General features: G+C 46.5%; 2 protein-coding genes across 2 annotated transcripts; both read left to right on the top strand.

The window, feature by feature from the left end:
* Positions 1 to 56: 56 nt before the first annotated feature.
* Positions 57 to 7165, top strand: Chtf8 (chromosome transmission fidelity factor 8). Its single transcript, XM_055621259.1, has 4 exons — positions 57 to 140; positions 6120 to 6174; positions 6426 to 6543; positions 6941 to 7165. The coding sequence occupies exons 2-4, from the start codon at positions 6152 to 6154 to the stop codon at positions 7163 to 7165; spliced, it is 366 nt and encodes a 121-aa protein (XP_055477234.1). The 5' UTR covers positions 57 to 140; positions 6120 to 6151.
* Derpc (DERPC proline and glycine rich nuclear protein) lies at positions 7162 to 9547 on the top strand. Its single transcript, XM_055621258.1, has one exon. The coding sequence runs from the start codon at positions 7162 to 7164 to the stop codon at positions 8767 to 8769; it is 1608 nt and encodes a 535-aa protein (XP_055477233.1). The 3' UTR covers positions 8770 to 9547.
* Positions 9548 to 14049: the final 4502 nt, after the last annotated feature.

Here is a 14049-nt window from a genome sequence, read left to right as displayed (position 1 = left end):
CTCCAGCGCTGCCCCGGAAGTGCTCGGCGGCGCGAGGCCGGAAGTGCGCAGGCAATGCTCGCGGCGGCGGCGACGGCGGCGGGAGGTTCGGTTGTCGCCCGTTGGCCGCGCGGCGCCGCGCTCGGCGGCCGCCATTGCAGGTCAGGCCGCGGGCGGGGGGCGCGGGAGGCTGCGGGGAGTGAGGCCGGAGGCGGGAAGCCGGGCGAGAGCGCGGAGGGGCGGCCAGCTAGGGAGCCGGGGCCGGGCGGGGCGCGCGGCTCCGGGAGAAGAATGGCGAGCGGAGGGGCGGGGAGCGGGCGGGGGAGGGGCGCATGCCGGGCCAGGGAGCTGGAGGGCTGCGAGGGCCGAGGCCAGCTCGACGCGAGCCGGGGGAGCATGGGGACGGGGAGCGGTGCGAGGACGGAAGGAAGGGAGCCAGCGAGCGAGCGAGCGAGCTGGGTGGAGTGGGAAAAGGGCGGAAAGGCTGGCGGAGCGCGGGCAGAGGACGAAGCAGGGGGCGGCGCGGGCCGGATCCTCGAGGTACGTGCTGGGAAAGGGGCTCAGTCCCCGGTCGGGAGGCCTGCTGGAGTCGAGCGGACTTGGAACCCAGAAAGTAGCGGGAATGGCAGCAGGAGTCTTAAAGGGGGGAGGTTGGGGCGGAACTGACAGAAATGTGAGGCTTGTTCCAGGGGCTCTATGTTTTTTTTAAATCATGGCTGGGGGAGGAGGGAACTGCTGGGAGACATTATTTGGAGGGGGGTTGCAGAGTGATCTCGGATGCTTTGTGGGTGGATTGAATCGAGGAGGGTGGTGTCCTAGAGAAGGGGTACTGGGAACAATTTTAGATAGTATCGAGTGGTAGAGGAAGGTAGTTGAAAGAGGAATCTTTGGGAGGAGGGTGAGGGATTTGAAGAACGGTGGGGGCTGTGGAGGAAAGCAGGGATAGTTTCTTAGAGCGGTAGAGGGAGGTAAAACGGTTCCAATAGTAGTCTGGGATAGTTTGAAGGGAGTCGGAGAAACGGGGGGGGGGGGAAGGGAGTTGCAGAAAGTGGGTGGCTTTTACTAGTAGGAAGAGTCTGTCCAGTTGAAAGAGTGGGAGGGGGTCCAAGGGTGGAGGAGATAGAAGAAATGGGAGAAGAATACAGCAAAGAGGGAACCTCCCCCACAACTGCCGCGCGGCCAGAAGGGATTGGGGGGAGGAGGCTGTGATGTCAGGAAGAGGAAGAAAGGGTGAGGTGGGGTGGCAGTGTAGCAGAAGATGGAGAAAACCGGAGTAACTCAAATCAACCGAAGCCATCTTTTCTACCTATTGTCTACAAATAACAGTAATTGATTCCCTCCAATGGTGGAATCCTACCACGTGATGGGAACGGACCACGTGTATGCATAGTGTCTAAACACGTTTTGAAAACATTCTTCACTGATGAACAGTTTGGAAGCATTCAGTTCCATCTTCCCTCCACAGCCCCTTTTTGGAGAGGAGCAAGTGTCTCATTTAAAGTACTTTAGACTTAGTAACAACCCTATCAAGAGACAAGGCCTCCTTAGAAATTAGTATCAAACATCCCCTTCAGTCACACAACCACCATGACACTGGTAATAAAAGTGATTTGTATTCAGTCATATATAAAACTTCAGAGGTTGTTCATTTGGCAGAAAGGCACATAGAGAAATAGTTGTCATATTTAGAGAAATGACTTTCCAGAGCTTAATCCCTGAGGCAGTTTGGTAAATCCTGACTGTAGTGTTTGAATTATTTTCCAGTTATATAAAAGTGATTTTGCTGACCTAATGTTTTATAGGCTGTTTTTGTCCATTGTAAACATTTGGCATTAGTGGTATTCTAATTCACATACACTAAGAAATATATTTAATTTTTTACTTTAATATGATTAAGCCATTTTTAAAGAAATGAATGTTAAAGTGTAGTTTTGAAGCGTTAGAACAGATTTCCTTTAAAATGGGAAAAACCAAAAATACTGGAGAGCCGGAGTCTGTCTTATATGTTGGTTCAGTCCCTATTAGCAAAAGCAAAGGTAACACAAAATGTTTAGATACATTATACTTGAATCTTCTTTTTTCTTTGAAACAGGGTTTCTCTGTATATCCCTGGCTGTCCTGGAACTCCATCTGTAAACCAGGTTGATATAATTGACATTTATAAAACATCATTTAGTCTTAGAAGATTTTGTATAATTAGATCAAATCATTGAGTCATAATCCTTTGTTTTTCTATTTGTGTGATTAGGTACATACACCACATTTTGTCTTGGAAAGTTAACTATTATGAGGGTCATTGATCAGGCTGTTCTCTAAGACATTAGTAATCCTTTAATATGTAATGATTTAGAAAGCAAAGGATAGAATTGAATTTGGACAAAGATTAAAGTGGAGCCCATGGCAAAAAAGTCCTTAGCCCTCTTGGCTTGTTTTTCCCTTATGAGGGGCAGAGGGTTTAGTGTATCATTTTTAAAGGTGTAAAAAAACCCCTAAACTTAGAAAGGATAATAGCTAGCTTATTGTTAACTACTTTGTTGTATTAGCTTGGATTATTAGCTACTTACATGGCAGGGGACAAGATTGTTTGCAGTTGTGTAAGGGAATGGGACCAATTGCAAGGCAGCTGGATCTCAGAGTTCTTATGAGGAGGGGCTAGTGAGAGGACCACAGAAGGACCGTACTAGAGAGTGGTTAGGGTCACATCTAGCTTTACTATTTATTAACTGAGTGGCCCAGTTGCTTAACCTTTAGCTTTTCCAAACGTTTCCCTATCTGTAAAGGAGGGTGATGACCATGTCTAACTCCAGCTGGTTGTCAGGATGAAATGAGGTGATCCAGTAAGTGTTCCAGAAGATTATTGATATGAGCTCTTTTTATACTGCTTTCTAAAGAAGCCAGATCTTAGACCAACCTAGACCAATGAGAAATGGATGCCAACAGAGAATTTTCATTGTAATTTTGTTCTTTGTTAACTATTAACAAAATTTGGCTTGTAACAGGTTAAGCATCATTCAAATTTCACACTAGAAGTGCTTCAGATATTGGAGTATTTGCATAGGCTTGGCAGATGAGCATCCCTAAACTGAGAAAACTGAAAAATCCTGAAATTTGATACTATGTGTTTTTTTCCCCCATATTTGGAAGCATTTCATGTTTTCAGTTATAGGTGTTCTGCTTGCTTATATGCTATACTTGACCTCCACCGATTCAGTTTTGTTTTTTTCCTCTCCTGCTATTCACTAGGAAGTAGGTACAGATTAAGATGGTCACTCTCATACCCATCTTTGTTTTTAGAGACAGGGTCTTACTATGTAGCTGGAAGGGACTCAGCCTACCGAGTACTGGGATTACAGACACATAGCCCCACACCAGGCCTTTCATAGCCTTTTGAATAAACTGTATGCTAACTGGACTACATGGTCCTCTCCTGTCACCTCCATCAGCTGTATCCTCAGAGCAATACTTAATTTAACCCTACGGACATCTAGTGAGCTCTAGGCGCAAGAAAAGTATTAAAATTTTAAGGCCTGAAAGTAGAATTTTGAAGTTTACTAAAGAGAATTTAAACACTCCCCAGTGTTTGGTAAATATACCCTCATAAACACAAACCACATACATATAATATCAATATACAGGTGCCTATAAGCTAGACTGACACACAGGGCTTGCATTTCTTCTTATATACTTGTAAACCACACAATTAGATTTAGCGTAAGACAGGTTTTACAGGATTGATGGGGGTACAGCAACCGAATGGCCAGGCTGTGGGCCACAATATTACTGTTTTCTATCTGGCATTGCCAAATGTTTGCCAGTATTAATAGAAATAACTCAGGCAACGCTTCTTGCCTCTGTATATAAAGATGTATGTGTTCAATTGAAGCTGCATGGGTTGGTATGCAAGTGCCACCCTGGCTCAGAGGTCAGATGTCTGCTTTTCTTAGTTTATTGTGAATTCCTATTCTGATAGGAGACTGTCCAGGAAGCAAAGAATGCACTAAAAATACCTTGCATTCACACTGCCTCTAACGCATCTCATTCCTGTTGCTAAAAAGCACATAAAAATTGGAATGAATTTTCAGGAAGTATGGTATTTTGTTATGTGTAAGGTGAATCTATGCATGTGTGAATATGAAAGACATTAGATGTCATTCCTTGCCTTCTGCCTTAGACGTCTGTGCAGCATTGGCCTTTCACAACCTGTGTATTGCATACTCTGTGAATTATAATCATAGAGTGTCAGAAAGCTGAATTGCTTGCTTCACAATCTAAAAAATTAGCTCTTCTCCATAGGATGTGAGTCTAAACAATCTTGCATGTGTAATATTTAGTCATGATACTAGTGAGTCATAATCTAGGTGTTAGCCCCTAGTCATCTAGTGACCTGTGTGATCATACAGTAGCTTTCCACTTTACAAGCTGGAACCTGAACTTCAGCCTTCTCAGTTTGGATTCCTCTACTTCAGAAGTGCTTTGGAAGCAGGCTTACTGCCACGTGCCTTTAATCCATTATTCAGGAGATTGAAACAGAAGGGTTGCAAGGTCAAACATGGCCCTTGTTTCAAAAAACTACTTAGGTTAGGTTCTGTGAATAGTCTGTTACATGTACAACAGTCTTTGCCTTTGAAGCTGATATATTGCCTTTTCTTAGTGGGGCCACAACCTGTTTGGGTACAGAGACCTAATTTATTCAAAGTTCTAGTCTTGGTGACCTTTTGCTGTTGTGAAAAGCACTTAAGTATCTTACCACTGCCTGGCTAATTTCTTGATTCCTTTTCATTCTTGCTGACACTTGGTTTTGTCCTTTGGGAAAGGAAAATTAAGTAACTAGATGGCCCAGTTTCCTGTCTTGGCTTTACTATCTATACTCCATTTGAGTATGTATCACATATGAATATGTGATTTTGATCTATATATCACCCAGTAGCCTCACCTGCAATAATAAACAATAAGTGCTTATTATCAGAGTTGCCATGTTGGTTGCGATACCATGTACATATGTGCATAGCATGTGGTCCATAGTGAAAAATCAAATATGTTAGGTGCTGACACAGTGTATTTGGTGCTCTGGAGAGAGGTTCTGTCATACACCAACTGGAGGCCCACAGTGATGATAATTGCTAAAGAAGCCTGTTGCATGACATGCTGATGGCCAGCTGTAGTCCTAGCTCTCTGGAGGCTAAGTTAAGAGTATACCATACCGAGTACCAGGCCAGCTTTGGTTGTGTTGCAAGAAGTTGGCTTAAACAGGAAAAAAAAAAAAAAAAAAAAGTCCTGATTATTATTTTTGCTGAGTTTGAGTACAGGTATAAAACCTGCTGACTTTTTACGCCATGGCTTTTTACACTCATGCAAAAGACAACAAGAAACCGTAGCTTTGGTCCCCCAATCCAATCTCAGTCTGCCTCAGAATGGCAGACACAAGGGCAAATGCAGCCAGGTAGTATCAAGCTTTTAGGGTACTCCAAATTGCCACCTGGTGGCGCTGTTGTGTAACGTGAAAGTGTAGGCATTTCCCCCGCCTCTAAGCGAAGGGTGATAACTGTAGTTGAGTGTCACATTAGAAATCAGCTAACTACCAGGTGTGGTGGCCTATGCCTTTAATCCCACAACTCAGGAGGCAGAGGCAGATGGATCTCTGGTAACTTTGAGGCCAGTCTGGTCTACACAGTTCCAAGAAGCCACAGTTACATAGTGAAATTCTATCTCAAAAGAAAAGAAAGAAAAAGAAGCCACCTTACCATCTCCACTCCAACAGTTGTCATTAACAGCTGTAATATATATATTCAGAATCAGCAAGAAAACAGCCCTTTTGGTATTGCTAGGATAATAACATGTTTAAAAGCACTTAGAATTATGAGTGCCTTCCACAGATTGGGCTGGTAGTATAAAACTGAGTTGATAGAATGTTAGCCTAGCATGTGTGAAGCCCTGGGTTGGGTCCCTAGCAACATGTAAGCTGGAGGTAGAGGCAGGAGAATTAGAAACTTGAGCTCATCCTAAGCTACGTAGAGAGTTCAGGGACAGCCTGGACTAGAGATTCTCTCTAAAGGGGAAAAAGGTACCTGTCACACAATTAAATGATAAATATTAGCTATAATTATTGCTGCCCTAAAAGGTATGTTTTCTTTTTTCTCTAGTTTTTCAGTTGGTTTTTAAAGAAGGAAGGCTCATGGTGCAAATTGTTATTTCCAGGTGAGTACGTTTTAAGATTTTACTTAGCTTAAATGTCAAGGGCTTTGTTGGTTTCTGGAGGAATTAGGGGTCTCAGGTATATTTTACATAAATATTTGCATTAAAATATTTCAGTTCCCAGAACTGCCCAGTTTCCTAAGAACTTGTATCCAACAGAGAGTTCCTTTGGGCCTCTGATGGTGGTGTAGGTGTAGGACACTACTCTCCTTCAGCGTTCAAAAATATTGTAACCGCCAGCCCTTTGCTTGCAGTGCGGGGGCTGGAGGCCTGGCAGAATGGGTGCTGATGGAGCTACAGGGGGAGATCGAGGCTCGCTACAGCACTGGATTAGCTGGAAACCTCCTGGGAGACCTCCATTACACCACTGAGGTGAGGGGGCTTTTCTTTCCCTGCCTGTGCCTCAGTAAAGCAAGCTACACCAAGGTGGTGCTCCCAGGACCCAGCGTGAGGGCTGTCCTCAGGTTTGTTACTCCAGGTTTAGCCAGTCTGCAGAGCTATCTGCTTGCTGTCCTCCTACTTCTGCAGTAGCAGGGAAATGGAGCCTTGGAGAATCTGCAAGGATCCTATGAGTAGAAATGCTCTTTACATGGGGCTAGAAAGAATAAAAAGGGCACAAGGGTGGATGGCCCAATATGGTTTTTAACAATGATAGAGCCAGACCAGGGATTGGAGGTGCCAGCATTGCTGCCAAGAGCAGCTTTAAAAGGCACCTGAGAGGAATGGCCTGGCCCTCAACCTCAGGCATCTCCTTCTTGTTCTGCCAAAGGGAATCCCTGTGCTGATCGTGGGGCATCATATCCTGTATGGGAAAATCATCCACCTGGAGAAACCTTTCGCAGTCCTTGTCAAACACACTCCTGGGGAGCAGGACTGTGATGAGCTTGGTCGAGAGACTGGCACCCGGTACTTGGTGACAGCACTCATCAAAAACAAGATCCTTTTCAAAACTCGCCCCAAGCCTATTATCACCAACGTCCCCAAGAAAGTATGAAAGAACCCCGGATTTTCCCTAGAGAGCGGCCAACTCCTTGGACTCGTGCTCCGTTGCCACCTCGAGGACGGCTGGACGGTTCCCTGGGACCACAGGGAGGGCCTGTTATGAACACAGGCCACCCAATGGGTGTGAACTCAGATCCTTTTCTTGTGGCAGCGGGTTCTCTTGGTGGAAACCTGGCTCCATTTCCAAGGAATCCAACTCCGTTTCCAAGTTCATCAGGCTCATTGGCATCGAATCCAGCGCATTTTCCTGCTGGTGCTCGTGACCCAAGCATGGCTTCTTTTCCAAGAGGGATGAATCCCGCTGGCACAGGTGCAGTTTCTTTCCCAAGGCCAGGTGGCCTTTTGGGACCAGGACCAGGACCAGGTTTAAACCCTAGAACAGGGGCTCTTCCAGGCCCAGGGCCTATGTCTAACCCCAGATTAGGAGGCCTTCCTGGCCCTGGTCCAATGGCCAACCCGAGGGCAGGTGGGCTCCTGGGAGCGAGTCCTGACCCTAGAAGTGGTGGCCCCATGGGCCCTGGTTGTGGACCCAACCTGAGGGCAGGTGTTTTGTCCTCTGGGACTGGTCCTCCCAATCCTAGGCCAGTTGGCCTGGGTCCTGGACCAAGTCCAAACCTGCGATCAAGCTTTTTAGGTACAAACCCAGGCCCTAGGTCGGGTATGTTTCCAGGCCCAGGCCTGGGGCCCAACCCAAGAGCTGGTGGCTTAGGTCCAGGCCTTGGGCCCAACCCAAGAGCTGGTGGCCTAGGCCCAGGCCCAAATCTGGATACCAGAGCGGGTGGCCTCTTGGGTACAGGTTCTGGTCTTAACTTAAGAATGGCTGGACCTCAAGGCTTAGATCTTGCCCCCATTCTGAGGGCAGCAGGTCTTTTAGGAGCAAATTCAGCTTTTTCACAGGCTTCTGGAAACATGGGCACAAACCCATCCACCATGACAAGAGTACCTGGCCCCATAGGCCCAAACACAGGTCCTAGCTCCCGAGGAATTGGCCTTCCAGGGCCAAATCCCTCTCCCATGTCAAGGGCTCCTGGCCCCATGGGCCCTAATTCAGCTCATTTCTCAAGGCCAGGTGGCCCCATGGGGGTAAATGCTGGAGCCTTTCCAAGGGGGACAGGATCAGGAGGAATGAACCCGTCTGCCTTCTCTCAGTCTTCTGGCACATTGGCTTCAAATCCAGGTACCTTTCAGAGGCCCACTGGCCTCCAGGGCTCAAATCCAGCAATTTTTCCAAGAGCCTCTGGGGCACTAGGCCCCAACCCAGCTAACTTTTCAAGGGCCGCTGGTCCAGGTCCAGCTGCCTTCCCGAGGTCTGCTGGTCCATTAGGCCCAGGTCAAGTTGCTTTCCCCAGGTCAGCTGCTGGACACCTGGGCTCTTCTCCAGCTGGCCCGGTGGGTATCAACCCAGCTCCTTTTGCGAGGCCAACAGGGTCCCTGGGTCTTAACCCAGCTTCCTTCCCAAGGATGAATGGCCCTGTAGTTAAGACTTTGGTCCCATTTCCTAGGGTGGGCAGCCTCCCTGGCTCGAATCCAGCTGCTTTCCCTAGACCAGGGGGTCCAATGGCTGCAGTGTACCCAAATGGGATGTTACCCCCTTAATTACCATTTTTCTTCCAGGGCCACTTTGTTTTTCAAGCACTGTGGTTCTGGGCTAGGCCTGTCTTTTAGATAAAAAGGTAGATGTGGAGCTACAGTCTGAAGAACATAGCTGGGGCTCAAGTTCAAGTGAGCCTTCTTTTTCCTCTGCTTTTTTTCTTGACTGAAGACACGGACTATGGCAGGTAGGGATGATCCTGGCCTCAAGAAAAAGGGTCGCTGGCCTTCTGGAAACCTGCTGTGCTTTTGTCCCACAGCTTTCTGCCCCTTTTTTCTTACTGGTTTCTTGAATTGTTCTCGTGGACTTTTCCTCAGGGATACACTGGCCTGCAGGTCCTGTTTCCCCGCTCACCACTGGAAGGTCGGCTCACTTGCTATCAAGTGATGCTGCGTTGGTGAGCAGGCCACACTTCAATAACTCTGGCTGGGCATCCTGGACCTGGTCATGTTCTACTGCCAGACCTTTCCCTGGGGGCTTGGACACCCACAGCACAGACCCACATTTCTGCTTGTCTGGGCCTGCAACTCCTTTCTCCTGGGAATTAGAGGTGGCCAGATTTAAGGTTCCTTCGATCATCCAGCTCCCTCTCCACTGGTACTCCCAATCAAAGAACTGCAAAACTTAAAACTGATATGGATGGGAATTGGGGAACTAGGGTGGGGGTGGAGGGATGAAAGGGAGAATCACTGTGCTTTGTTCAGCCTGATGTGAAGGATGGTTGGTGTTTTTCCTGCATTGTATCTTTTCTTACTGTTTCTTTAATAAATGGGATGAGAGGGCTGCTGCTGTCATTCCATTTGTTCTCTGTTCCACGGCAGGTAAGTTTACTCTCTGCTTGTCTTTGTTTTGGTTTTGACAACAGCCCTGTATTACTAGCCATCCAATATGCTTGCATTTGAGGGAACAAGCTTTGGTTAGTCTTCACTTATTCTTCTGTTTCTGTTTTTTTAGAATAATTTGAAGAATATGAGACTCATTTTACAATAGAAAATAAGCCATCCAGCATGTGTAGTATCGGAGTGGCCTAAGTGGTTCATTTTGCCAAATCGAGTCAACTATGACAACCTACTCTTATTTTTGAAAATTTTTTCAATCAACATTTTTAATTTTTGAGTATATATGTACTCATAATGGTGATATCACATATGGAAGTTGGACAGTTGGGGGTAGGACAGTGCTCTTTTTCTACCACATGGAACCCAAGTATTGAACTCAGGTCATGGGGCTTGATAGTAGGTACCTTTTACTCCCAGGCCATCTTGCTAGCCTGTTACTCTACTTTTGAATTCCACTGATACCACTTGGCTTTTTAAAACTAAAGAGCTGGTTTACTGAGTACAAGAGAACATGGCTCTGAGATCCCAGCTGTTGTCTTGTTTTGTTTTTTGTTTTAAAGATCTGAACTGTAACTCCAACACCCATGTGTTGAAGGCTTGGTCCCTAGTGCAGCTCTGACAGGTAGGAGATGGTTCCGGACGATCAGTGGAGAAGCAGCTCTGTTGGTAGAGTCATGGTTTAAGAGACTCATTGGGAAGTAGTGCAGACTTTGGGAGGCAGAGCACAGCTGAAGAAAGTTAGTCACTGTGCACATGGTCATGAGGGGTATGTTGTGTCCCTGGCTTCCTCTAACTCTGCTTTCCTGCAGTTTCTAAGAAACAGAGTCAATTTATAGACCAAAAATGTGAGCCATAATGAACCTTTCCTCCTTAAAGTTTACTTTGGTACTTTGTCATAGCAATGGACACACCAGCATTATGTAAGAGTTTTTATTTTGATAAGTGCAATAAAAAATTCTTGACCTGAAAACAACAGAAAAGCCAATCTCCAAGGGCAATGAAAATGACAATGCCAAAAGCAGCCGTTCATGTTTGCCAGCAACAGGATGGCGGCTGCCTTGTCAGCTGACATTGTTTGCATTTTGTGTTGTTGGGACTTGGTGGCAGCCCAGAGAAGCCAGCTTTGCACTAGGAGGTCATCAGGCGGCCACAGCAACGTCAGGACTACAAAGCACAGCACCAGAATGGCACTTGCAGCGAACAGAGGTGGAGTTGTTGGAAGCACTGCACAGTACTCCGAGCAGGGAGGAACTAGAAGTGAGATGACCGTGGGGCCCATTGCTCAGGATATGCTCTCCTTCAGCACTGAAACTGCCAGTTCCCGCCAAGTTGAGCTTGAAACTCCTGAAGGTCAGTGTTAAGAAATTGAGGTACTTAGAGTGGCCATTGTCGACTCTCGTGGCCTTTTGAGAAGAGCATTCCTGAGCCAGGAGAATGCCCCTGCCTTGGCAACAACACAGCCGGGGCAGTGAGGAGCTACAGAAGTACATGGCAGAGGAGAGGACCAAGCTGTTGGGTGAGATGGATCAAGAGTTAGGCGTCAGCACACTGGTAGAGGAGACCTGCAGGACCTCCCTAAGGAGAGACTGATCTTTAAGGACCAAAGGAGTGCTTCAGGTGGATGTGCTGCTGGTGAATGTGAACCTGGTAGAGAAAAAGCTAGCCAAGAAGCCAGGTGCACACCTGTAATCCCAGCACCTGGGAAGCAGAGGCAGGAGGATCTCTGAGTACGAGGCTAGCCTGCTACAGAGTGAGTCCAGGATAGCCAAGGCTACACAGAGAAACCCTGCTCAAAAAAACCTTTAAAAAAAAAAAAGGATTAAAAAAAATGGCCAAGAAGAATGTGGAGTTGTGGAAGTAGCCTTAACCAGCTGCCTTTGCAGGTGTTCTTGGCATAGCAAAAACTTTGCTCTTTGCTAGCCATATAAGATGGGGAACTGGAGAGGAACTAGCTAGACACCTTCATATAAATTAAGGTAATACTGCCAATAGCCTCGTGAATGAGAATTGACAGAGAAGTAGGTCAGCCTGCATCTACAAGGTCAGCAGGTTCTCAGCTCACCTCTAAGTATCTCCTACCTAAGGAGATGGTAACCTTTAAGGTAACTAAGCAGAAAGGGAAGGTCCTCAAGGAGATAGAAGTACTGAGCATTAGTCTCAGAGGGGAGACTTAGGTTTCATACTGATGAGCAAAGTGGATAGGTGGTCCTGGAGAAACAGGAGCCAGTATCTTCAGCCTGTATCCCCATGACACTCCAGATGATGCTGGAGTAGAGAATATGGACATCAACAAGAAGGATGACAGCAGGGGAGCTATGCAGGGCTACAGAAGCACGAGCAGAGCTAAAGCAGCTGGGGTGGGGTGGGAACATTGGTTATGGCCCCTGTAGTTACCACAGCATCTGGAAGAGCAATGAGAAAAAGGGTAGAGATTATGATGCCGGAGAAGGATCATCCCGAGAGGAGGTCCTGCTACACTTTGTGGGGAATTCCAACCTATGATTTTGTTTTGTAGCCTGGACTTTGAGTTAAATAAGGACCATGTCCTCAGAGTGCTTTCTAAATAAATCGGGGAAAGTTGAACTGGAGCATGGGGAGCCTGTATTAGTAGAAGCAAGAGTTCTCAATTTCCTCCACCACTCCTGGACAAGGAGCTTCTTGTAAAAGATGGCTGGTTATAGCCCCATTGCTGGACACTGCAGAACAGAATGTCACTCTACCGTGTAGTCACCCCTAGCCATGTACAGCAGTAAGAACAAGATGATCATTAAGTACAGAGAGCAGGACTGCCATGGCTTCATCTAACACTTCAAGGATAAGGATGGCCTAAGTCTGATATTAAGGTTGTGCCCATGGATGGGCTAGGCTAGAAACTCAAATCAGGGATTTCCAGCAGCTATGCCACTACTTCTACAGGAAGGGGACGGGCAAGGTGAAGGTAGAGCAGTGGATAAAGAAGCTTGTCTGAAAAAGATGAGCTCCAGCTGCACGCCTCTGTGCACTGTTACTTTGCTTAAGAAGCAAAAGGCCCGTACATTGTGCTCAATGGCTGCGTCAAGAGCATGAGAGGAACATTATCCCTAAGTAAAGCCACCTCCCCTCTGATTCCCCCCATCCTTAATGTTAAATAAAGTTCCCTCCTTATTTAAAAGAAAACAGGTAAAAATAAATATGTTTACAAATTGTAGAAGTAATACAAAAGCGGCTGAAGTTGTCAATGAGGAAAAAAACCAAAATGAGTCTAATTGTATAAAGGTTCTTCCCTTGTAAGAAACAGGGATACAGCTGCAGACCCAGTTTAGTTTTGCTGCAGAAAAAAACTTATAAAATAAATTAGAAATCCAGTCGAGGTCAAATGTTGTGAGCTCACTACTGTACCTGCATTTTTAATCTGAAGAAAGTTGCCCACAGTGCAAGGCAGAAGAGCTGATGGTAGGGACAGTCAGCGTTCATCCGGAGTCCACTGTCCTGTACTAATGTTCAAGTAAAAGCTGAAGAAAAGCCCTTAGTGATATGGGAGCCCTGTGGTTGACTGACTGGATTGCGTCCATGCTAGTCTTCAAGAGTTCGCTTCTTAGCAGAAGGGCCCAGAGCAAACACCTTTGACAAATGGCTGCTGCTTCCCAACCAGCATGGATTGGGCTTGACCTCAGCTGGGAGTTTTATTAGAAACTTGAGGTCTGTGTGCTGTGGCAACTGTTAGCTACACCCAGAAAGCCCTTGTGTTCATGAGAAGGGAACTACCAAGGATTGCCCTTCACGGTCCAGAGTGCACTTCATTCCTTTGTAGGAAGCACCTGTGTACACTTCTGTCCACCTCAGTGTTGGCCCCTCTGAGAACAAATGTTTGAAAAAGTATAAGCAGCCTATAAAGTCAAAGCCTTAGTCATGATCCCAGGTTTCAAATCCAAAGCGGAGTCTGGTCTTAGTTTGAAAACAATATAAAAAGCTCATCACTCCTCAGAAGAAACAGAAAAATCAAGCAGCCGTGAGGGGTGTGAGAGAACAGAAGGCTGTTGGACCAGTTCAGCTCCTGGTTTGGTTTCTGGACTGAAGCAGCAAATGGAAGAGTATCTACTACGTGGCCTAGAATTCCTTGGAGAAGCCACTGAGGAGAATGGATGGTCTCAAAGATGACCAACTTGGTTCATTTGAACAACACCAAAATGTCTCCATTGGGGATGATTGTCAAGAAAGTCACATGCTAAACAGCTGCCAGTGTAATGGCTGGTGCCAAGCTGATGAACAGTATGAAGAGAGGCTGTTACTTCCATGTGTGTAGGGAGCAGCCTTACAGGTCTTGAAGGAGTGTTCATCACCACGTGAAGAAATTTGCCTGTGGAAATGAAGATGTGACTGCTGCCCCCTCTGGAAAGCAACAACTTGCAAGAACTACATGCCTTTGAAGGAAATGAAATAGTGAGTAGCACATCTCATATCTGAGCT

The sequence above is a fragment of the Psammomys obesus genome, unplaced genomic scaffold (genome assembly GCF_907164565.1).
Source record: "Psammomys obesus unplaced genomic scaffold, mPsaObe1.curated_primary_1811, whole genome shotgun sequence".
In the NCBI taxonomy this organism is placed as follows: Eukaryota; Metazoa; Chordata; class Mammalia; order Rodentia; family Muridae; genus Psammomys; species Psammomys obesus.
Note: the sequence above shows the minus strand (reverse complement) of the source record. Positions and strands in the feature narration are given on the sequence as shown.